General features: G+C 44.1%; 1 protein-coding gene and 1 long non-coding RNA gene across 2 annotated transcripts; one reads left to right on the top strand and one right to left on the bottom strand.

Annotated features, from left to right (window-relative positions):
* Window positions 1-7,583: 7,583 nt before the first annotated feature.
* On the bottom strand, window positions 7,584-9,607 carry LOC123057828 (uncharacterized). The gene is made up of 3 exons (XR_006426977.1): window positions 9,008-9,607; window positions 8,583-8,663; window positions 7,584-7,813 (listed from the first exon to the last, which is right to left on the bottom strand). It is a non-coding gene; the product is annotated as an uncharacterized lncRNA (long non-coding RNA).
* Window positions 9,608-10,250: 643 nt separating this feature from the next.
* LOC123060168 (uncharacterized) lies at window positions 10,251-15,158 on the top strand. Its single transcript, XM_044482745.1, has 3 exons — window positions 10,251-10,792; window positions 12,373-12,516; window positions 14,760-15,158. Exons 1-3 carry the CDS (start codon window positions 10,685-10,687, stop codon window positions 14,817-14,819), a joined length of 312 nt encoding a protein of 103 aa, XP_044338680.1. The 5' UTR covers window positions 10,251-10,684; the 3' UTR covers window positions 14,820-15,158.
* Window positions 15,159-25,184: the final 10,026 nt, after the last annotated feature.

Below are 25,184 nucleotides of genomic sequence, written 5' to 3' on the forward strand. Positions count from 1 at the left end.
GGCCAGTGCTCCTCTGAGTTTTGGTCCAAACTAGAGTCCTATGCAGCGCCCCCTCGGGGAAACTCGAGGTTTGGTTTTAGTTGTATGGAGCGCTCATCTGATTGTGCCCTGAGAACGAGATATGTGCACCTCCTATCGGGATTTGTCGGCACATTTGGGCGGTGTTGCTGGATTTGTTTTACCTTGTCAAAGTTATCTTGTAGAACCGGGATACCGAGTCTGATCGGAATGTCTCAGGAGAAGATTTATCCTTCATTGACTGTGAGAGTTTGTGATGGGCTAAGTTGGGACACCCCTGCAGGGATTTGAACTTTCCAAAGCCGTGCCCACGGTTATTGGCAGATGGGAATTTGTTAATGTCTGGTTGTAGATAACATGAACCTTAACTTAATTAAAATGACTCAACCGCGTGTGTAACCGTGATGGTCTCTTCTCGGCGGGGTCCGGGAAGTGAACACGGTGTTGGAGTAATGTTTTCCGTAGGTTGCTCCCTAGTTCTTCGTACGTGCTTTGCCTTCTCTTCTCGCTCTCTTTTGCGAACAGGTTAGCCACCATATATGCTAGTCGCTTGCTGCAGCTCCACATATTACCTTGCCTTACCTATAAGCTTAATAGTCTTGATCGCGAGGGTGCGAGATTGTTGAGTCACCGGGGCTCACAGATTACTTCCAAACCAGATGCAGGGCCCGATGACTCCGTTCCAGATGATGCGCTTGAGCTCAAGTGGGAGTTCGACGAAGACTCACGTTGTTACTATGTGTCTTTCCCTGATGATCAGTAGTGGTGCCCAGTTGGGGCGATCGGGACCGTGTCGCATGTTGGGGTTGATCTTTTATTTTGGTACCGTAGTCGGACCATGAGTGTATTTGATGATTGTAATGTTATTTATGTACTTGTGTGACGTGGCGAGTGTAAGCCAACTATGTATCTTTCCCCTTATTATCTATTTACATGGGTTGTTGTGAAGATTACCTTACTTGCGACATTGCTTTCAATGTGGTTATGCCTCTAAGTCGTGCTTCGACACATAGGAGATATAGCCGCATCGAGGGCGTTACACGAGGGCTAGGTATGACCATTTTTCTGTTTGCTTGAGAAGATAAGAAGTGGTTGTAGGTAGCCAACTTTGTATTTGGTTGAAAGGATAAAAGGTGGATAATTTGTTGAGATGACCTCTTCGCTATGAGATGGTGGTCACAACCCTTTGTAATAAACTTTCTACTACTATAAAGTACTGAAATATTTTGCCACAGTTTATTATTATGCAACTGGTTCATAACAATCGCTTGAGAGTGCCAAAAAATAGATTAATTACATAGATTAGACGAAGTTGTAGGATACAGCCGCACATGCCCGCTGAACCGGTCGCATGCATTCAGAGTCTAGGATTCACAATCTGTTGATTCTTCATAGAGAATTAACAGAGAGACAGTTAATACAGAGAGAAGACATAGAAATTTAACAGAGAGAAAATCTCCAGTCCACCGCCGCCTAGCTCCTGGCCGTGGCCTCACTTTTGTGCACCTGTAATCAAAGGAGAAAAATCAGTTCAATGCCCTGCAATCAAAAGGAAGGGATTAATGGCTGGAGGAATGGATGAATCATGCACATAGCGTTCATCTAGTTTTTCTCGAGCTGGAAATGGAAGCGGTGCACTGCCACTGGAGCATGGCTTTGCTCTAGGGGAACCCGTCAGCATCGGCGCCAGTGCCGACGAACCCAATCTCATCCGCCGCCTCGGAGGTCTTCTCCAACACGCCGGCTTCCCTGCCCAGAGTCCCAGACTCCGCACCGTGTCCGCCAGCAGCGGCATGTCCGCTGCCACATCGCCACCCACCACCAACACCAACCATGGCCGACGCGGCTAGCACGCTGACGCATGCGTGCCACCTCGCCCCGGCGCCACTCTGGCGCTACTCCACGGCGTCGGATAGCGCGAGTAAAGCATACGCGTACGGTAGCGCCGTCTCGCCGAGACGAATGGCCTGGGACTCCATTGACGACAATCTTCAGGAAAAATACTATGAATCTATTCCGGCGGATCAATCAACGGGTGGACGAAGTGGATAGGCATGGCTCGATCCCCGGCGCAAGCACGATTTATAGTTGGAGACTCACCTGGATCCGCTGCTGCGGCTCTCCATCTGCTATTGTGTAGCCGCCGCAAGTCTCGAGAGAGGAAGGAGGAAGAGCACGCGCTAAGTTTTCTGTGAGGTGAGGGAACCGCCTCCGCTAGCTGATTCCCTCGGGATGCCGCCACATCTCGATCTACGGAGGGGAGAGGCCGTGTTTGAAGCAGACTACAGAAGCCGTCGTTGTCATATAGAAGTATATAAGTACATCATGGTGAGGATGTAAAGGGCGTTTTGATTTCAAGACTTGAAGGCCAATTCAGTGGAGAATTCACGGAAGATGGAAGGAACCATCAGGATAGGGAACGACACAATGTTTGTTTCAATAAAAAAAATAAGACAAAGAGGGAGAGGTAGACAGAAACTATCATCAGCGGCTTTTGATCTGTTCATATGGGTGGAATTGGAGGAGATGAAGAGATTTAAAGAGAGGACGTACAGTACACCCCAGCCATAATAATAACAAATCGGGAAGGGAGCGACAAATTTAAAGCACGGGGCAATATAGCAAAAGTGGATAATGACATGGAGGCACAAAGGACAGAGGGTTAAAATTATCTGGGATCATAGGTGACGTGGCTGTATGAGAGTGGTTGCTGATGTGGATAGCTTGCATGTCAAGAGAAATAAGGTAGTGGGGATGAACTATTTACGTATTATAGATTAAAGTTCAATTAATCATATTACTAAAGAACTCCCACTTAGATAGACATCCCTCTAATCATCTAAGTGATCACGTGATCCATATCAACTAAATCATGTCCGATCATCACGTGAGATGGAGTAGTTTTCAATGGTGAACATCACTATGTTGATCATATCTACTATATGGTTCACGCTCGACCTTTCGGTCTCAGTGTTCCGACGCCATATTTGCATGTGCTAGGCTCGTCAAGTTTAACCTGAGTATTATGCTTGTGGAAAACTGCCTTGCACCCGTTGTATGTGAACGTAGAGCTTATCACACCCGATCATCACATGGTGTCTCGGCACGACGAACTGTACCAACGGTGCATACCCAGGGAGAACTCTTATACCTTGAAATTTAGTGAGAGATCATCTTATAGTGCTACCATCGTAATAAGAAAAATAAGATGCATAAAAGATAAACATCACATGCAATCAATATAAGTGATATGATATGGCGATAATCATCATCTTGTGCCTTTTGATCTCCATCTCCAAAGCACCGTCATGATCGCCATCGTCACTGGCTTGACACCTTGATCTCCATCGTAGCATCATTGTCGTCTCGCCAAGTATTGCTTCTAAGACTATCACTACTGCTTAGTGATAAAGTAAAGCAATTACATGGCGATTGCATTTCGTACAATAAAGCGACAACCATATGGCTCCTGCCAGTTGCCGATAACTGTTACAAAACATGATCATCTCATACAACAATTCATATAATCACGTCTTGACCATATCACATCACAACATGCCCTTCAAAAACAAGTTAGACGTCCTCTACTTTGTTGTTGCAAGTTTTACGTGGCTGCTACGGGCTTATAGAAAGAACCATTCTTACCTATGCATCAAAACCACAATGACTTTTCGTCAAGTGTGTAGTTTTAACCTTCAACAAGGACCGGGCATAGTCAAACTCGATTCAACTAAAGCTGGAGAAACAGACACCCACTAGCCACCTATGTGCGAAGCACGGCGGTAGAACCAGTCTCATGAACGCGGTCATGTTATGTCTGTCTGGGCCGCTTCATCCAAAAATACCACCGAATCAAAGTAAGACATGCTGGTAAGCAGTATGATATCGTCCACAACTGATTGTGTTCTACTCGTGCATATAACATATACACATAGACCTGGCTCTGATACCACTTTTGGGAAACGCAGTATTTCAAAATTTTCCTACGATCACGCAAGATCTAACTAGGAGATGCATAGCAATGAGAGGGGGAGAGTGTGTCTACATACCCTCGTAGACCGAAAGCGGAAGCGTTTAGTAACGCGGTTGATGTAGTCGAACGTCTTCGCGATCCAACCGATCAAGTATAGAACGCATGGCACCTCTGCGATCTGCACACGTTCAGCATGGTGACGTCCCTCATATGGTCAACTTGCGTGTCTATGGGGTGCACATGATCTGCACATGTAGGGCTTCGCCTAAGCACTACGACAATATGACCGAGGTGTAAAACTATGGAGGGGGACACCGCACACGGCTAAAGATCAACTTGTGTGTCTATGGGGTGCCCCCTCCCCCGTAAATAAAGGAGGGGAGGAGGAGGAGGGCCGGCCACAAGGGGCGCGCCCAAGGGGGGGGAATCCTACTCCTAGTAGGAGTAGGTTCCCCCTTTCCTAGTCCTAGTAGGAGAAGAAGGATGGAGAGGGAGAAGAGAAGGAAAGGGGGGGGCTAGCCCTAGTCCAATTTGGTTTGGGCTAGGGGGGAGCACCACACCTTGGCCTGCCTCCTCTCTTCCACCATTAGGCCCAATAACTTCCCTGGGGGAGGGGGGGGGGGTTCCGGTAACCCCCGGTACTCCGAAACTTATCCGAAAAGGCCCGAACCATTCCGGTGTCCGAAGGTAGCCTTCCAATATATGAATATTTATGTCTCGACCATTTCGAGACTCCTTGTCAGGTCCGTGATCTCATCCGGGACTCTGAACAACCTTCGGTACATCAAATCCCATAAACTCATAATACGAATCGTCATCGAACGTTAAGCGTGCGGTCCCTACGGGTTCGAGAACTCTATAGACATAACCGAGACACATCTCTGTTCAATAACCAATAGCGGAACCTGGATGCTTATATTGGTTCCTACATATTCTATGAAGATCTTTATCGGTCAAACCTCACAACAACATACGTTATTCCCTTTGTCATCGGTATGTTACTTGCCCGAGATTCGATCGTCGGTATCATCATACCTAGTTTAATCTTGTTACCGGCAGGTCTCTTTAATCATTCCGTAATGCATCATCCCGCAACTAACTCATTAATCACATTGCTTGCAAGACTTATAGTGATGTGCATTACCGAGAGGGCCCAGAGATACCTCTCCGACAATCAGAGTGACTAATCCTTATCTCGATGTATGCCAACTCAACAAATACCATCGGAGACATCTGTAGAGCATCTTTATAATCACTCAGTTACGTTGTGACCTTTGATAGCATACTAAGTGTTCCTCCTGTATTCGGGAGTTGCATAATCTCATAGTCATAGGAACATGTATAAGTCATGAAGAAAGCAATAGCAATAAACTAAACAATCATAGTGCTAAGCTAACAGATGGGTCTTGTCCATCGCATCATTCTCTAATGATGTGATCCCGTTCATCAAATGACAACACATGTCCATGGCTAGGAAACTTAACCATCTTTGATTAACGAGGTAGTCAAGTAGAGGCATACTAGGGTCACCCTGTTTGTCTATGTATTCACACATGTACTAAGTTTCCGGTTAACATAATTCTATAATGAATAATAAACATTTATCATGATATAAGAAAATATAAATAACAACTTTATTATTGCCTCTAGGGCATATTTCCTTCAAATCCTTCCAAAGACACGGTGAGTACTTTTTTAAACTGATAATATATTTTATATTGTTGCTCTAATTCTAGCCTTTACCACAAGTTAAATCATAGTAATTATATATTTGTGCATTGCCATATATCTGCATTGCCAAAAGTTTCTCAAAGTGGTAGGCCTGCATATAAAAGCTTCCCTCGAAAAATGAGTGGAAAGGGTCAGGTAGGATAGGATTATCCAAACCTTTATAAGTATTTCTCCTCATGAGATTATGTTGTAGATATGATTATGTCACACTAATGTTTATATGAACGAATTCATTGGTTACTCAACCATAGTGAAAAAATATTGTTAAATATATCATTTGTTATTCTGAATATTTTGTACTCCCTCTGATCCAAGTTAAATGATGCAGCTTTAGTACAAATTTATAAAGTTGTACCAAAGCTATGTCATTTAATTTTGATCAGTGGGAGTACCTTTTTAAAACTTATACATGATTACCTATATATATTCTGTATGGAGTGTTGCCTCCTAAAAATTGTACCGCAAAATTAAAACTTTTTGTCTATCTCCTGAAACATAGTGCTTCTCATATACCATCTTATATTGTGCATAGTATCTATGCACTTTAATTTGTAGATGGGTTGCACTTTAAGTTACTTGTCATATAAATTAAATTTCGATCCTTTATCTCTCCATATTTTATTATTTTCCATGCATGCAACTTGAATGTTTCAGAGATATTATTCAAGTATAGTGTGTGATCACTGCTACTACAAGCACACATATGAAGTACAATGTAAATTTTTTAACATGCATTTTCTGTTATCAGATTTACCATATCAAATTATCAATTTTGCTAAAAAAAATACCGTTTGTACGATTTTGTGAATGACCATTACACTCCTTAGTATAGTACAAAAGTATTTTGTACCAACACTATAAAGCAAATATTGTTTCTACTACGATATGGTCATATTTTCTGAATGACCATTACAGTCCATGTTATAGTAAAAATACATCGTTCGTGTATCCACTATTGGATAAAACTTTAAAGTCGTGTACCCAAAGAACTCAGCTTATGTCGATATAAACTCGGTTTATATATAAGCTGAGTCAAACTCCTGGCTTATATGACACGGTTTACACTTGATCTTCTTATACGCTATAAGCCGAGTGCCAGTGGGAAAACATTCGGTTTACTTATAAGCCGTGTGTTTATACGAGGCTCTCGGCTTACTAAAGTAACATGACGGCAGCTGGGAGATAACGGCCACGTGTCACCGTCAGTATAAACCGAGTGCCCTCGAGCGCTACACGGTTTAAATATAAACAGAGTGCCTAACAGAGCCGCATGGTTTAAATATAAACTGAGTGCCTGCATGAGCCACACGGTTTATATATAAACCGAGTGCCTAAGGGAGCCATACGGTTTAAATATAAACCTTGTGTCTGCACGAGCTGCACGGTTTAAATATAAGCCAGGTGCCTTTGTACACGGCTTATAAGACATCCACTGTTAAACATATCCTATAAGCCGGGTGCCTGCATCTGGAACACTCGGCTTATACAGCTCCCCGTGGCATAATATGCCTATAAGTCGGGTGCCATGTCCCTGGGACACACGGTTTATATGCCAAATAGCATATTTTTTTCCTGCATGCTTCAGCGAGCAGCAGCAAGATGGCTTATATATCCAGCAATATATTGATCGATCCAGCAAGCAAAATGACCAACAATATATATCCAGCAATATATTGATCCAGCTAACAAAATGACCAACAATATATATCCAGCAATCAAAATGACCAACAATATATATCTAGCAATATATAGATCCAGCAAGCAATATATATCCAACGAAAGTCCACACATGCGTACATATGCAACAATAGTTTGCAAACAAAAGGATCATAAGTTCCAAGTCCACACATGCGTAAATCATGTGTGTTATTATTCCTAATTGAGCAATCGATTCAAAAGAAATTCACAGGATTCTGCCCTCATGAGTAAATCTACATACTTTTTAGCGCACATTCAATATTCTGCGAGCAAAAGTTTGATCTTACACTGCAAATTTTGAGTTTCTCAGTAGAATCAGAAAACAGCACAACAAGTGCTGATTGCTTACTCTTATGATAACTTCAATTAGAGCCAAGTCTGGTGGGATTTGTCCTGAAAATAAGTAAGAAAAACGTAGAAAATGGCATTAGATACAAACAGAATCATAAGACCATTGCTCTAAGAAAAAACTGGATAGCAAATGAGAAGGATGAGACATCACTGAAATTATAAATTATAAATTGCATGGAATCTCTAAAAGGCTTATATTTAGGAACGGAGTGAGTATATCCACAAGCATGGCCCAAAAAACACAACATTACTAAAATGTCTTTCTAATTTTGATGGAGGTACTGCCTAAAGTAGGGCAAGAAATCCCAAATTAGAACACCAGGAAGCGAACCTTTAAAATGAATATTTATATTGGAACAGAGAAAATAACATAAAACAGACCTGATAAATAAGCCACTCGATGCAAGGGTGAAAAATAAAAAGGAAAAATATGCAACAAACATGTCTGAATAATGATCTGCAATCAAGTAATTTTAGAGATGTCATTTTGAAGAAAATATCTTAAGTAGAGCACTGCATGTATTTCTTATACTACGTGAAAAGAGAAGGCCATACTATGCAAACTACATATGGGCATATTTTTAGAAGGAAACTTTCTCTGGTTCAAGCAGACATAATTTCATTTTGTTCTTAAGACGACATATGGATATATTTTAGAAGTAAACTTTCTCAGGTTCGACCAGTCATAATTTCATTTTGTTCTTAAGACGACTTCCATTCCAGCAAAAAAATTGGCGACAAAAGAGACCTTATTTTGGTTCTAAAATACACACAGAAATATCAAGTATATAGCAGCTGAAGTGCTCCTTACCTCCTCCCAGTAGCTATTCAGAAATACATCGGCGGCGATTGCAGCTTCCAGTATCACAAGCAAGAATACAAAGATCACGTGCTACATACATGGCAGGTTAAGGCAAAATAGTCCATATCACCAAGACACAGTACATCTAAGGTCACAGAGCTCCAAGAACATAACTGGGACTTAAGGTTTCAGCAAACTATTATTAGGAGTCAACAATTCCAGTTCAAAACTTAACTGCTAGAGACATGACCCTCTTTTTGAAATATCATTTATATTTTTGAGATGGATATATCTGGAAAAAAGCACGCAAGGTTTGGTCTTTATGTGACAACGCAAAAGGCTTTGAGGAATTTTGCTAAACCAGTAGCAGCTGCCATGTAAGCACACTTAAATAGGCTAACGCAACTCCTAGTATCAGACGCTTCCAAGGATACACAAGACAGGCAGGGGCTGTTTGCAGTTTCAGCGGCGATGTGGCCCGAGCAGGTCAGCAAGCACATGATGATTCCCAGGCTGAGAAGAGTGGAGATAAACCTGCATAAAAATTGATCTCTTAATCAAAATAGCCATCCCATATTACATACAGTATATTCATAAGAAATCCCTAGAATACTCTTGGCATGACAAAGAGGCATGAATTCTCTAGTTTCTCAGACCCAACATAAAAAACATGGTAGTAGTATAAATCATCCGTTGCGTAGCGCCGCGTCGACATCTTAACAGCAAAGCGAGAGGAAGATGCTGATCACCACAAATATTTTTACCCCAGCCATAAGTTTTGTTCGACCTGCATCATTTGGATTGGATAAACTATCTTCGGCTGTAAACTAACTTGCTGGAATGCAACAACAGAAGATTGTCTTGAACACTAATTTGTAAAAGTAATAAGAAAGATACAATGAAAAATAAGATATCTAATTTAACTGCCCTGCCAGCAAGTTGCACCCAGATAGTAGTTATTCTGATTTCTGAACCAGTGTACTATTCTGATATCTGAAGCTAATTTACTCTGAGATGAGAGTCCAAGTGCCAGCATCAACCAGCTTCTACACCTACATGTTCTTCTATTGCCAATTTACCATCTTTCATAGATTTCTTCTTACTCTTCCTTTTCGTATGAGCATCACATCACAGATGAGAAAAGGGGAATCAGGAAACATGCATAAATATCACTACAAGAAACATGTTAATACATGACGGATTTCTGATGACATTCTTAGAAATCGTCATGGACGATGACAGTTTTCTCTTATCCGTCACGGAAAGCGTCATCGATCTGCAGGATGTGACTCCTTTCGAAAAAGGTAGCCCCTTTTATGATGGACATCGATGGGCCGTCACGGAAACTGTCACATATCAACTTGCAGGTCCAGTTTTTTTCTTTCTTTATGTGTCATCCGGACCGTCACCGATGGCTCCCGCTGATGTGTCGTGTGGTGTTTCTTGGTTGGCCCATATGTCAATTAAATGTGTAGTATAATACTCCCTCTGTAAACTAATATAAGAGCGTTTAGACCACTAGTTTAGTGATCTAAACGCTCTTATATTAGTTTACGGAGGGAGTAGAAGTTAAAAATAAAAGGAGGACGCGCCAGAAATTTCGAGCGCGCGCGTGGACATGGGAAATTTTAAGTCGCCGACGCGGCCCGTGGCAAAATTTTGGAGCCAGCCTATTTAACCCACGATCCATCCCCATCTAACCCTAATCCCCATTCTCTCCTCCGTTTCCTCAGCCGCCACAACTGCCCACTCCTGATTCCGGCGATTCCGGCAGCTATCGCCGGCGCGGTGCACACCACCGATCTCGGCTCGCTCGGCTCCGTCCTCCCGCCGGCAAGATTTTCCCTTCCCGGCCTCTACCGCTCGCCCAAATCCCACACCCGTGCTAGGGTTTCGGCCTCTGGCATCGCCTTCGTTATTGGCGCATCTCCGACGGCCTCTGGCGGCCCTTCTCCACCGTCTTTAGCTCCCCCACGTGCGCCCTCGCCTTCTGATGTTCCACCTCGAGCAGGGCGGCGCGGAGGATCTCCTCCCGCAGGATCCATGGTGGTAGCGCACCCTGCAGCCGCCGGTCCGGGAGGAGGGCAGACACTGCGTCCTTGTCCTGCTCAATGACGGTTGCGGCGAACGCCGGTGCTGCTCCTCATTCTCGACCTTCAAGGAGGAGCGCTGGTACAGCAGAAGGACGCCCTGCCCCTGAACAATGGCCATGGCGCCAGGTAAGGTTGTGCTGCCGTGCCTATATTTCCTGGAGTGAACAATTTGATGGGCCAGATTGCTTGTGCTAGATGTGGTTAGTCTGTAGTGGTCATCTTGTTTTTAATTTTGGGGACAACTTGCTGCTTCTGCTGTCAAATATGCAATTTAATCTGTTACCAGAAGCGGGCTGCCTGCTTCGTTGCGCCACTTTTTTTTGCAGGTTAACAATCTGTTTGTTTAGTTGTTCGTGGGTCTGTTGCGTCTTTTTGCTGTGTATTGGGCGTTGCCCTGCTAGATGCATATAAGATTTGCATGTATACACACATGTGTTGAGCATTGGTAATCATGATTTTCAGTAGTCCTGAATTATAAGCTCAGGCAAGCATACCCATTTCGGTGTTGTCACTACAAAATATATACAGCAAAGGGCGAAACAATAATGAAATACTGTGAGCGTGTTTTATTCTTGTGCAATCAAACAAGCTGTCCTTGTTTTAGCTTTCCTTTTATGAGAAAGCCACTGCACAAAAATACAAATGATTGTAAAAGGAAAGAAAACATTTTCACACAACTAATAAAAACAAGAAAACATTAAGATATGTGGCATGTGTCCAATTTACATGTAGCTGCAGCTCGTATTCACCAGCACCATGGGCAGGTAGGGTGGACTCTATCTTGGCCTCTTGGGTCTCATCATCACAAAAGTTCATTAAACTTGCATACCTGCATCATATGCAAATGTCGAAAATTGCAACATATGTATAGCGCATCATGTCATCAATTGCTTCCAGCCATCAAATTATTAAGTGACATGTACTATGCTTTATGTGTGTCGGAAGCTATGCAACAACTTATTTTCTTTAGTCTCGAATTTTGTAGCAACCAGTCACCCGTTCACTTACACGACAATGACCGGAGCCTAGAAATAGTACTGTAAATATATAGTTCTGTTCCACATTTAGTCTACTGTGCAAGATTGTCACAATTAGTAACCCGATACTTTCAGGCACTCATTTGTTTTGGATAAACATACCCTTTTATTAAATTAACATATACAATTCAGTCAAAAAAATTATCATATACAAACCATTCTTTCTTAAAAAATCTATATTGTTAGAAGAGTGTTCAAAGATTTACTTATTCAAATAGAATAGATCATGAAGAAATGCTAATGCCAATTATATTTAGAAAAAACTTACCAATTAATTGGCAATAAATTAATCATAGCTGCAGCCTGCAGTACAGAGTTATTGATATTTATCCGAGGCTACAGCTGTAGCCTACACAATCTTAATACACACATAGGAGAAGAGAACTTGAAGGGGAGAAATTCTGAACCATAGTTGTAGCTGGATATAAAGATAAAAAATAACATATATGATATAGACTTAGGACCTGTTCTACAACCAGCACTCAACAATTTACAGGTAAACAAACACGCACAAGACTTTGCTGAATAATTTGAAGCACTGGAGATAACATACGAAGCAACAAAATGATGTCTTTTGGTTACTTGGTGTACTTGGCTGTACTATTTATTAGGGTTGATTTCTGTGCTACTAATGACTACTGCCTTCTCCACCCATCCAATGGTGTACAGGACGTCCTCCTCCTTGATGCGGCTGTCCCCAACGAGCTCTCTTCGCCGGAGGAGGTGGAGCAGCATGTCCAGCACCCCCTTGGCCTCCTATCATGCAGCACATGGACGAGCTCACTGACAACTGCGTTCTGCCCTCCTAGTGTGGTGAGCTTCTCCCATCTCCCCCCTTTACGCCAAAATCTGGATGATACCTGCAATCTAAATACGAATCATGTTTTTGTTCAGTTTAGTGGTGAATTCAATTGCTTAGATGAACATGTGAGGTTTGTTAGTTGCCGATGCTTATGTGGATCTGGTTCTCTTGCACTGTTACACATAATTTAATCAAGGCAAGCTAATGCTAATCCATAGTATGATATAGCTAAAAAATCTAAAATGTACAGGTCTTCATGTTGCTTTGGTACAGATCTTTTGGGAGTTAATTTGGTAACTTCAACCTGTTAGATATAAATTCAGCTGTGACTATATCTTGCCAGAACCGACTTGTTTTGCAGATGCGTGTATGTAGTACTTGAGAAAAAACCTAATTATTTAACTGAAACACTGTCTAATTATTAATTGGAAATAACTATAAATTTGGATGTCATAAAAAAATGCATAAATATCAAGAAACCACACACATTGTCAGAATATGCAAGCCGTTTATCTGGATTATATATCATGCTAAGTAATCATATATATGTAGCGCAGCATCCATGTGTTAGTATGTATGATTTCCTAGATATACACATATTAAAAGGAAAATAATATATTCGGATTTCAACTTAGTTTTGACATGTTTAACTTGCATGGATTTATAAATTGTAGTTTAGCCGTGTCTGTTGTTATGTTGATGTGACTTTTCTGATCAGTTCAAGTGTTGAGAGTTGCAAAATTGGAATTAACCTTCTCTCTTGATGCCCAAAAACATCCTTTTAATGCTACAGGAATAGCTCCAGAGTTGATGATGATCTTTAGCCTGGTAAGATAAGGTAGAAAAGTATGGCTAACTGGATGTTTAGCCTGTTGTGTGAATTAAAAAGAACTGAGAGATGATAAAACATTCATATATGTAGGTCAGATTCTATTACAAATATATGTAGGTCACTGTAATAGTATTTTCTCATTGAAAATGGAGAAAATGTACTACGTGATAAGTAGGCGGGAACTAAAAAATTGTTAGTCGATGTGTATTGCATATATCTTTTTGTTTGGATGCCAAAAATTATCTTCTTTCTGGCTTGATTAACTTCCTTTTTTCTGTCCAATCCATTTTGAATGAGATTACTACCAATAACAGATAGTATGGAGGGGGAAACAATGTTTTACTATAATTACATTGTCTTCACTTAGAGTTATCTTCTAATGTCACCAGCAACTGTTTCTATGTTACCTCGCAGATTCACTCCATATAAGACACTTATAATATTGTGCAAATAACTAGCTACCATTATGAAGTGTGCATTACTAGCTACCATTATGAAGTGTGCATTATTTATTTGAGATATGACATATCATCCTAATTGTGTAGTTCCTAGAATTCATGTGTCACTGTATTGAATCCCTAGATGATCTCCTTGGACTAACATGCCAAAGTTAATCTTAGATATGGTGAACTATAAATTTATAATGATCAAAACTATTTGTATTGATGTTAATTAAAGTGTGTACCAAGCATTTGATGGTTTGGGAACGAAGTATGAATATTGAATGCTATACAATCAGAATGTGTTATACTAACTTTTTAGGCCTTTTTAGCTAAATATGTAAGGGCAGGTAATGCCCGTCATATATTGAAGTGTGATACTACATAATATTTGTTGTATCTATAGTCGGACTATTTTTATATGTGTAATAATACATACAAAAACTGACTTCTACTTGATCTAATCCTTTATGTCTTCTACACAATATCTGTTGTATATGTAGTCGGACTATTTTTATCTATAGGACTATCTTACAAATGTCTTTTCATCTAGATTAATCGTAAGCCACATATGCCAGATCTTTTTCTTGTGGAGTATCATATTAGATAGGACACATATTCCACCAAGACATAATCATTATGGAATTGTTTCATTCTTTTTTACCTTCTGAGATGAAAAACAATGGCTAGGTATTTTCATTAATGCACATTATTCAGTTGGGCTGCATTATCAAGTTTATTGTGGTGATTGTTTAAAATAAGAAAAACGGAGTTTACTTCCAACTCTATTGGTCTATGTATGCTCATCATTTCTTTTTGTTGCCACTAGTTGTTTCTTTTCACACCTTGGTTAATTTGTTGCACTACTTTGCATCCTGGGAGTGAAAAAATATAGAACTTGATAATCTGTAGTAAGCTACTTGTAGTTTAACCTACTGGCTGTAATATTTTATAACGCGACATATTTTTCATCATGTGGCAGATATTGGTTATGGGAGCATTTTTAACAAGAAAGACATGCGTTTTGACAACTTTGGCATGAACGGGTGGATTTGCTGCTTGGATGACCCCTAGTTGGTGTGTGGCTGCCTGATAAGAGTGGCCATCGCTTTGTGGGCGTGGTGCTGGTTGTAGAGTAGGATAGTGTTCTTCGGCACATGCTTGTAAAATTAATGTTTTTTGGGTCTTTTTTTACGCTCCTGTAGAGGTGTATTTTTGGATATGTTTGTAATTTTTTTTCTAATGACATGAGCATATACTTTCTGTCAAATTCTTATTGGTGTAAATTTTCCATGGAAAATGAGAGATGCGTGAATCTCTTGGACTGAAATTAGTGGGCCTTGAAATTAATGGGCTTAAATTATAATTGGGTTGATTACTATATGGGCCGCCACTCTTGGACAGGGCTGAAATTTAGTGGGCCAAAACTTAGATGGGCTGATTACTACATAGGCTGCCATGTCAGATCCATGTCAGATGATGATGTGGCACGGAAGTTAACGCCGTTATGAGCTCTATAGCCATGACGGTCAAGATCCGTCATGGTCGGTGATGGTTTTCAATGATCCGTCATGGAGTGTACGGTGGTCAAATTATGACGCGATATACATGACGGATTTTAAATCCGTCACACATACCTTTGCATGACAGTTTTGTAGAGATCTGTGACGGACTGAAACTGTCATGTATTAACAGGATTCTTGTAGTGTATGAACAAGAGAATTCAAGGAAAGGCAAAAGCTGGTCTAAACCACAATGGACGAGCTCGGTGCACTTGACCTTGCTACAGTGCTGGTTTCCCCACGCACGACGGCGACAGCGCTGCCCAGGCAGTACGGTGGGAATTCGGTCGGCGGTGTGTGCGGGGTGCGGTGTTCCCCTTTTTTATGAACCCTGAGCACTATGTGTATGTGTGTGATGCAGGTGTTCTGAAGATGCAATTGTGGGAGGGAGGGGAACCAAAACCAGATGCAGCATGTGTTCCTGCTGATGCAGTTGGTCCACGAGCAGGAGATCAGCAAGGGCACGCCGGAGCACCTTGCCGCCTGAGGAGCCGGGCCTTGGTCAACAGAGAAAGGTGCTGTCAGAGAGAGAGAGAGAGAGAGAGAGAGAGAGAGAGGGGGAGGGGGACCTGCCGGTGGAGGAAGGGTGGGTCAGCCGAGATGGCCGGACAACCTCAACCCTATCGAACGGTGAGAGGCGGCGGCGCCGATAGGGAGGGCCAGCTCGGGGCTCCCCATGCTCGGGGAGGGGGAGGGGGGATCTGTGCGACGGCGGAGGGAGGGTGGGGCGGCGGAGATGGTCGGACGGCCTGAACCCTAGCGAATGGGGAGGGGCGGCGGCGCCGATGGGAGGGCCCGATCGGGGCTCCCCATGCTCGGGGATGGAGAGGAGGCGGAGGGATCTGTGTGCCGAGGAGAGGGCGGCGCCGGGCGGGGTGACGACGAGGCGGACGGTGGATGGAGGGTGGGCGGCGACGCGAGGAGAGGAGCGGCGCGTAGGAGGAGACAGGGGAGGGCGCGGGGTTGAGACAGGGGAGGCGCGGGAAAGAGATAGTGGGCGGGTCGATTTGGGCCAAAATGAGGTCTTCGTGCGTCTATGTTCGCTAAGTCCCGCGCTCACTCATAAGCCTGGTGCAGAAGGGTAAGCCTAGTGCCATAGGAAAAAACACACGGTTTATAATTTTTTTTATTTTTTTATTTCAATACAAAAAGTTTATTAATTTTACTTTTAATAATTTATGTGTTTCATTTTATTGTATTTTTATGATACTTATTCTAGTTTTCTTTTTATTGTATTCTTATTCTATATTTATTTCATTGTTTTTTATAAATGATACTCTCTCCCCTTATTTCATTATTTCCACTCTTTAAAATATCGGTCAATATTCCGGTAAAAGTTTGGGCGTGTTTCAAGTAGACCTCACCTGTGGCCGCTTGTAAACCACACCATCTCTGATGTAGTCTCTAGGTATCGAGAGGGAACGAGTCGGGTTTGTGAAGGAAGTGTGGGCCCTATTGCTCAGTTGGCCTCGAAACTTCTCGTGCTCTCAAAGAAGGCCATCAAATGACACGTGTCAGGCCCCCGTATTTTTCGCACCCGCCTAGAATATTTGAGACATTTATTGCACTGTTAGGGTTTCGGAGCCGGAAATTGCAGATCTGCAAGGCGGCACATGAAATCATGCCCAGAAGTGGCATATAAAATCCTATGTGATGTCTTTGCGACATGCGTAGGCCTTTTGCAGGCGAGGGAGGGGCAGGCCCAGCCACCGGGGGGCAAAATTACCTCGGCTCCATGCCTGATCCAACGGCTTAAATCCTCGGAAAATTATATAATGCCAGAAACCCTCGGGAACTGGCACGGTGTCATCACATGGCCCCTGTAGGGTGTGGTAAAAGATTGGGCCTGTTTCGAGTAGGCCTCACATGAGGCCGCTTGTAAACTACGACATCTCCATTGTAATCTCTAGGTACCGAGAGGGAACGAGTCGTGTTTGCGAAAGTAGTGCGGGCCCTGTTGCTCCGTTGGCCTGGAACTTCTAGTGCTCTCAAAGAAGGCCATCGAATGACACGTGTCAGGCCCACGCATTTTTCGGACCCGCCTAGAATATTTTGAGACATTTATTGCACTACTAGTGTTTTGGCGCCGGAAATTATAGGGGGAGAAACAGCCGCGTCGGGTCGACACGGAGGCAATCTTGCGGTGGGTTTGGCACAGACCTTGTACCGAAGTGTTCCTATGCACTGACCTACCACAACCGGTTGGAGAGGTCCATTGGTCAAAGCCCGTCCGGCGAAAGTCAAAGGATTAGATCTCCTGGTCAACCGCTGCAGGGTTTGGTGGGACGGGGGCCTTGGGGGTAGCAATGCTACCAGAGCATCGCGCGGGCCCCTCATACATGCCTTAAGGTGTGGTGGCATGTCTGAAGAGGTAGCACGCGGCTCCAGGGTGTGGCCCGCCTCACGGACGACGATGACACTGTATAGTAAACGTTCTGCGGTAACAGTGCGGCGTGAATATTATTGGATACTCGGAGCGCGATAAAATCATGATTTTATTACAGGGCGTGGGCACACGTGATATAGTACAGATGGTAATTTTTCATAAATTTTGGTGATGCAGAAGTATCTGAACACTTCCCTCTACGCGGATTGCTCTTGCGTGTCTACGATTGTGGCCGGCGGCCTCCGGGGGCTAGTCATGCCGCCAAATCTTGCGTCGAGGCCTCTTACACGTCTAGAAGTGTGGTGGCGGGTGCCAACACCCGGCACGCGTCTCCGGAGTGTGACCCCCTTCACGGACGGTGCCGCCGCCGGCACCTAGTGGGGGGAAACGGCCGCGTCGGGTCGACACGAAGGGAATCTTGCGGGGGGTTTGGCCCGGACCTTGTTCCGCAGTGTTCCTATGGGCTGACCTACCACAACCGGGTGGAGAGGTCCATTGGTGAAAGCCCGTCCGGCGAAAGTCAAAGGGTTAGATCTCCTGGTCAACTGTTGCAGGGTTTGGCGGGACGGGGGCCTTGGGGGGTAGCAATGCCACCGGAGCATCGCGCGGGGCCCTCATACATACCTTAAAGTGTGGTGGCTTGTCTGAAGAGGTAGCACGCGGCTCTGGGGTGTGGCCCCCCTAACGGACGACGATGACACTGTATAGTAAACATTCTGCGCTAACGATGCGGCATGAATATTATTGAATACTCTCAGAGCGCGATAAAATCATGATTTTCTTACACGGCGTGCGCACATGTGATATAGGACGGTTGATAATTTTTCATAATTTTTGGTGATGCGGATGGATCCGAACACTTCCCTCTATGCGGATTGCTCTTGCATGTCTACGATTGTGGCCGGCGGCCTTCGGGGGCTAGCCATGCCGCCAAATCTTGCGTCGAGGCCTCTTACATGTCTAGAAGTGTGGCGGTGGGTGCCAACACGAGGCAAGCGTCTCCGAAGTGTGACCCCTTTCACGGACGTCGTCGCCGTCGGCACCTGGAGGGGGGTAACGACCGCGTCGGGTCAACACGGAGGGACTCTTGCAGTGGGTTTGGCCCGGACCTTGTTCCAAAGTGTTCATATGGGCTGACCTACCACAACCGGGTGGAGAGGTCCGTTGGTCAAAGCCCGTCCAGTGAAAGTCAAAGGGTTAGATCTCCTGGTCAACCACTCCAGAGGTTTGGCGGGACGGGGGCCTTGGGGGTAGCAACGCTATCGGAGCATCGCGCGGGGCCCTCATACATGCCTTAAGGTGTGGTGGCATGTCTGAATAGGTAGCACGCGGCTCCAGGGTGTGGCCCCCCTCACGGATGACGATGACACGGTATACTAAACGTTCTGTGGTAACGGTGCGGCGTGAATATTATGGAATACTCAGAGCGCGATAAAATCAGGATTTTCTTAGACAGCTTGGGCACATGTGATATGGGACGGATGGTAATTTTCATAATTTTTGGTGATGCAGAAGTATCCGAACACTTCCCTCTATGTGGATTGCTCTTGCGTGTCTACGATTGTGGCCGGCGGCCTTCGGGGGCTAGCCAAGCCGCCAAATCTTGCGTCGGGGCCTCTTACATGTCTAGAAGTGTGGTGGCGGGTGCCAACACCTGGCACGCGTCTTCGAATGTGACCCCCTTCACGAACGACACCGCCGCCGACACCTGGAGGGGGGTAACGGCCGCGTCGGGTCAACACAGAGGGAATCTTGCGGTGGGTTTGGCCCGGACCTTGTTCTGAAGTGTTCCTATGGGCTGACCTACCACAACCGGGTGGTGAGGTCCATTAGTCAAAGCCCATCCGACGAAAGTCAAAGGGTTAGATCTCCTGGTCAACCGCTCCAAGGTTTAGCGGGACGGGGGCCTTGGGGGGTAGCAATGCTACCGGATCATTGCACGGGGCCCTCATACATGCCTTAAGGTGTGGTGGTGGCATATCTGAGGAGGCAGCACACGGCTCCAGGTGTGTGGCCCCCCTCACAAACAGCGATGACAGGGTATAGTAAACATTCTGCGGTAACGGTGCGGCGTGAATATTATTGAACACTCGGAGCGCGATAAAATCATGATTTTCTTACACGGCGTGGGCACATGTGATATAGGACGGATGGTAATTTTTCATAATGTTTGGTGATGCAGAAGTATCTGAACAGTTCCCTCTATGCGGATTGATCTTCGCGTGTACGATTGTGACCGGCGGCTTCCGGGGGCTAGCCATGCCGCCAAATCTTGCGTTGGGGCCTCTTAGACGTCTAGAACTGTGGTGGCGGGTACGCTAGGGTATCGAAAGAGTCATGAAAATATTAAAGTGGCGTTAAATTAAGAATTTCACAAATAAGACCCATGAAAACTAGTCGACAGAAAATAGGTTAGAATAATAATACTAATTAAGTAGTAAATATAAATGCAATGAAAACCATCCTAAACTAATTTCGCACAAATGTCACTCGTTGCAAAAAATCCGCAAAAATATAAGCCTAGTGATTTCATCGGGCACATGGCTTATATGTCCTATAAGCCGAGTGCCTGCTTCGGACACACGGCTTATATGTCCTATAATCCGAGTGCCTACTTCGGACACACGGCTTATAGGCTGCTCCGTGACAGCGCCGTCAACCACTACCGTTGCAGACACGTGGCAGATGTCTTTACCGAATGTGTGCTGTAAGCCGAGTGCCTTTTCCCGTAGATACCGTGTGTTTCATATAAGCCGTGATCTTTTTTGTGAAACTCGGCTTATAGATGACCATAAGCCGAGTTCCCCGTATTTACCGGATGTTTTTTTCTTGAGACTCGGCTTAGAGGAGCGTAAGCCGGGTGCCCGAAAAAGAGCACTCGGCTTATAGGCTAACACACGGGAAATCGGGATTTTCCTGTAGTGATCATTACCAACAGTTTTGAAGTGAATATTTTGCTACGATGGGTTGTTTCATATTTTATATTGTTTTGTAAATGACCATACACTCCTCAGCACAGTAAAAAATACATGGCTCCTGTATTATTACCACCACCATCGAAGCAAAATTTTGCTACAACGATATGCTTCATATTCCATAGGATGGTAACATGTTATGATCATGCAGGGATGATTGAATGAATCAAAATTGACCATGGTATCATTGAGGACTTGTTGGCTGCAAGCAAACGAGCGGTGTTGACTTTGAGAAGTCGAAGTATATGTTCAAGAGGTGCCAACTATGGTAGAAATATACAACGATTATAACTTCTCTAACTTTGTCCAAATTTTATAGATAATAAAATGTCAAACTTCTCACTTTGACCAATTTTAGGAAGAAAATTATCAATATCTTGAATACCAAACACCACAGGACTCGCGGGCTATGCCTACGGCCCAGGGCCGTCGGCATAGGTCCATTGCCGTCGGCATAGATCTATGCCTACGGCTGCCGTCAGCATATCCCCGTCGGCGTAGATCACGTCAGCGTAGATGTGTCAGACCGTCGGCGTAGTATAGCCATCGGCATAGGAGCATATGCCGACGGTCGTGGGAGAGCCGTCGGCATAGTTTAGCCGTCGGCGTTGTTTTCCGTCTGACGGCAACGGACGACGCCGTCAACAGTGCTGGCGATTCAGCGGACGACACGTGGCGCATGTATGCCGACGGCTCGGCTGTCGGCATAGATGGAAATCTATGCCGACGGCCTAGCCGCCAGCATACCTGCGCCACGTGTCGTCCCCCGGCTTCTCCTGGCGGCAGGGCTATGCCTACGGCAAAGCCGTCGGCATAGATGGAAATCTATGCCGGCGGCTTTGCCGTAGGCATATCTCTGCCACGTGGCAGCTCCTGGTAACTCCTGGGCGTATATATGCCGACGACTTTGCCCTAGGCATAGTTTTTTTTTGTTTTTTTTTATTTTCCCTGTTTTCTCTTTTCCAATTCATTTGACAGCATTTCTAAACAGAACAATATGAAATTATGCAGAAATATGACAATTCATCATGTGAACATACTCAAGTTCATCTAAACATACTCAAGTTCACCATCATCATCTAAACATACTCAAGTTCATCACATCATCTAAAGATCATCACCGATGGAAGTTCATGAACATAAAAGTAGTGCAAGACATGAAACATGATAAAAGTAGGAATATGAAAGGCATGGCACGATGGCCACATGCACGGAATCATCAAGCAAGAGCACCCCCGCCAAAACCACCACCTCCGCCAAAACCACCACCTCCGCCAAAACCACCACCACCACCTCCGCCAAAACCGCCATCGCGACCACCACCACTCTGCCAGATCGGAGTGACTGGGGTCGACGGAGTAGGAGTCGAGCCACCGGTCCCCTACATGTTTCAGAAAAGATTCTAACGGTAAATATGATATGATAGTGTTTCATGAACGAGAACTAGTTTGCTAGTAGTTAGGCAAATGTACTAACCGGACCATCATTGCCTAGTGCCACCCATTCATCGAACGTGGGCACGTGTGGGGGTTCTCCCGCAGGTGGTGGTGGGGGTCCCATTTGTGGTGGATCCGTGCGGTTAGTCCAAGACGCCAACATAGCCTGAATGTTAGTTAAACAAGCAAACTAGAAGATCAGAAGGAATGAAAGTGCAAAAATTTAGGTTGGTTTTAAGAGGGCAAAACTAACCGTCATCATCTTACGGTTGTAATCATCGTTTTCCTTCACTCGTTTCAAGTACTCCCGCACCTCGAGATTCCTATGCTCGACAAACTCCATATATGCCTACATAATTTAGGTTGTTTCTAAGTGAGCAATGCTGAAAATAAACTGAGAATGCAAGATAGAAAAAGATAAAGAGGAAGTACTTACAGCATGCTGGCGGGCTAAGGGAGTCTGTGAACGCCCCGTACTCTCTAACTGGCTCGGGTTGCTAGCCCAAAGCCGTGTGTACGAGATCATTAAAAGAACTAATATTTTCTAGAACCCATATGAATCATCACTATTGTAATCTATTTGTGGACCGGTCTCATCATCACTATCACGCATATCTTCTTCGTTGTCTGACGGAGGTGGAGGCTCTTCCTCATCGTCAGCGTCTTCATTTAACTTTTCAAGCATAATTATGTCTCTTTGATTCACAACTGCCTCACCATCAATCCGTGCATCGTCGTCGTTTGGGTCCAGGTCAACATAACCCAAGTCATCATCCTCGTTGCTTCGGACCACGTCATCATGTTCCTCTTGATAGAACACTCCCTCGTATGTCATGGGGTTTATGTTGTAGTAATCATCATCGTTCGGGTCCGGTAGCTTACCATGCGGCGACACCTTGAACACAACTTCCCAACCCTTTAGGTACTCTTTCTGGCATGGGTAAGGCAGATAATATACTTGTGTGGCCTGGGTAGCAGCGATAAAGAGATCAGCTCCGGCATAGACGGTTGATGGTTTAACTTCAACTAAACCAAGAGAAGGCGTATGTCTCAGACCCTTTTTTGGGTCGAACCATCGGCATTTGAACACAGTGAGACTTAGGTGTTCGCGGCCATGTTTGAATGTAAGCTCATATATTTTTCCTACCCTTCCGTAGTAATCTACTTTATTATCTCCTTCAGTGAAGACTCCGGTATTTATGGTTTTGGGATCAGGCCGACTGTTCTGGTGCTCCTCTGTATGGAAGCGATACCCATTCACATCATACTTTTCGCATGTCATGACGACGGGATCAAAACCCATAGAAACCCATCTCAATTCTTCATCCATTGATCCGGTCGGATCATTTCCCTACAAGTTTAATTGAAATTATAGGGTGCATGAGTTTAATTGAAATTATAGGGTGCATGAGTTTAATTGAAATTATAGGGTGCATGAGTTTAATTGAAAGTGTGAAAAATTACTTTCTCCATGAACCACACAACGAAATTTTTCCTTCCATCAGCACCCTTTCGGAGAAGAGCAAGTGCCTCCGCTTCAGTAGGAGGCAGCATTTCCGTCCATTCTTCTTCAACGAATCGACTACAATAAGAAAAGCGGTATAAGAACTAGGCAAAGTGAACATAACGAATTGACTCAAAGAATGGTACTAAGGTATTACCTCATCCACTCATCCTCAACTTCCTTGATGTTGTGCAAGATATAGAACATGACATCCTCCCACTCATCTCGTGGCATGAGATAAGGTTTCGAGCATCCAGCCCTACCACCTTGCCCGATGAATAGAGGCAACTTGGGTTTATACTTGGGTTCTTCTGTATTGTATCGAGACACCTTATTGTGCAACGTGGGAACATGGTCCGGATAGTAGGCTGTCCTGAGGTCTGCCACCTCCTCTAGGATAACTGCCTCAGCTATGGAAGCTTCAATCTTAGCTTTGTTTCCACATTTCTGTCTCGGATGCTTGTTCTGTCTCTCAGGGCCGTACTGCCAACGATTCTGCACAGGGCCCCCCAACAATACCTCGTTCGGGAGGTGCAAAATGAGATGTGTCATCGGAGTAAAGAAGCCTGGCGGGAAGATCTTCTCTAGCTTGCATATCAACTCCGGTGCCTTCTTATGCATTTCTTTTATCTTCTCAGGACATACTTCTTTAGCACAAAGCATGCGGAAGAAATGGCTTAACTCCGCAAGCACACGCCAGACACGCTCGGGAACATAGCCCCGAACCATCACCGGCATAATCCGCTCAATCCATACATGATAGTCATGACTCTTGAGCCCGGTCACTCTGCCCGTTGAAAGATTGACCCCCTTATATTCGACGCATAACCATCAGTGAACTTCACGACATGTTTCAGCCACTTGAATACCTCCATCTTGACGTGAAAATTTAATCTAGTGACATGGAAAAAAAGTGGACGAGGTCATGGAATTGTTGCTCACCCTCCGATGTAGTCGATCAAAGGAGACGGACGATCGTGGACCAACACCTCCAACGTCGACAATCACTCCACGAAGATGGAACACCACAAATCCTGTTAATTACACCGAGTGAAAAAAATTTAGGTCATCACCTCACATTAAGCATTGATACTTTTAACTATGAAAAAAAATCATGTTTCGTCAAGTGTCAAATTTTGTCCTTCAATTTTTTTTGCAACATCATCATGATTAAATAACCACTGATCATATCATAATTTTGCAGCACATCTCACATAGCTACTTAACATTAAGCACTGACACTTAAAACTATGAAAATAATCTTATTTTGTCAAGTGTCAAATTTTGTCCGGTTCAATTTTTTTGACAAGATCATCATGATAAAAATAATCACTAATCTTATACCAATTTTAGAGCACATCTCAAATGACAAGATCATCATGATAAAAATAATGCAAACTAACAATCTAACATCCTAACATCCAACATTCAACTATATATCAACCTAACAACCTAACATCTAACATCTAACCTAACAATCTAACATCCAACATCCATCCATGCATTCATTCATCCATCCAACAGTAGAAAAAAATGGAAAAAAA

Source organism: Triticum aestivum, chromosome 3A (assembly GCF_018294505.1).
Source record: "Triticum aestivum cultivar Chinese Spring chromosome 3A, IWGSC CS RefSeq v2.1, whole genome shotgun sequence".
In the NCBI taxonomy this organism is placed as follows: Eukaryota; Viridiplantae; Streptophyta; class Magnoliopsida; order Poales; family Poaceae; genus Triticum; species Triticum aestivum.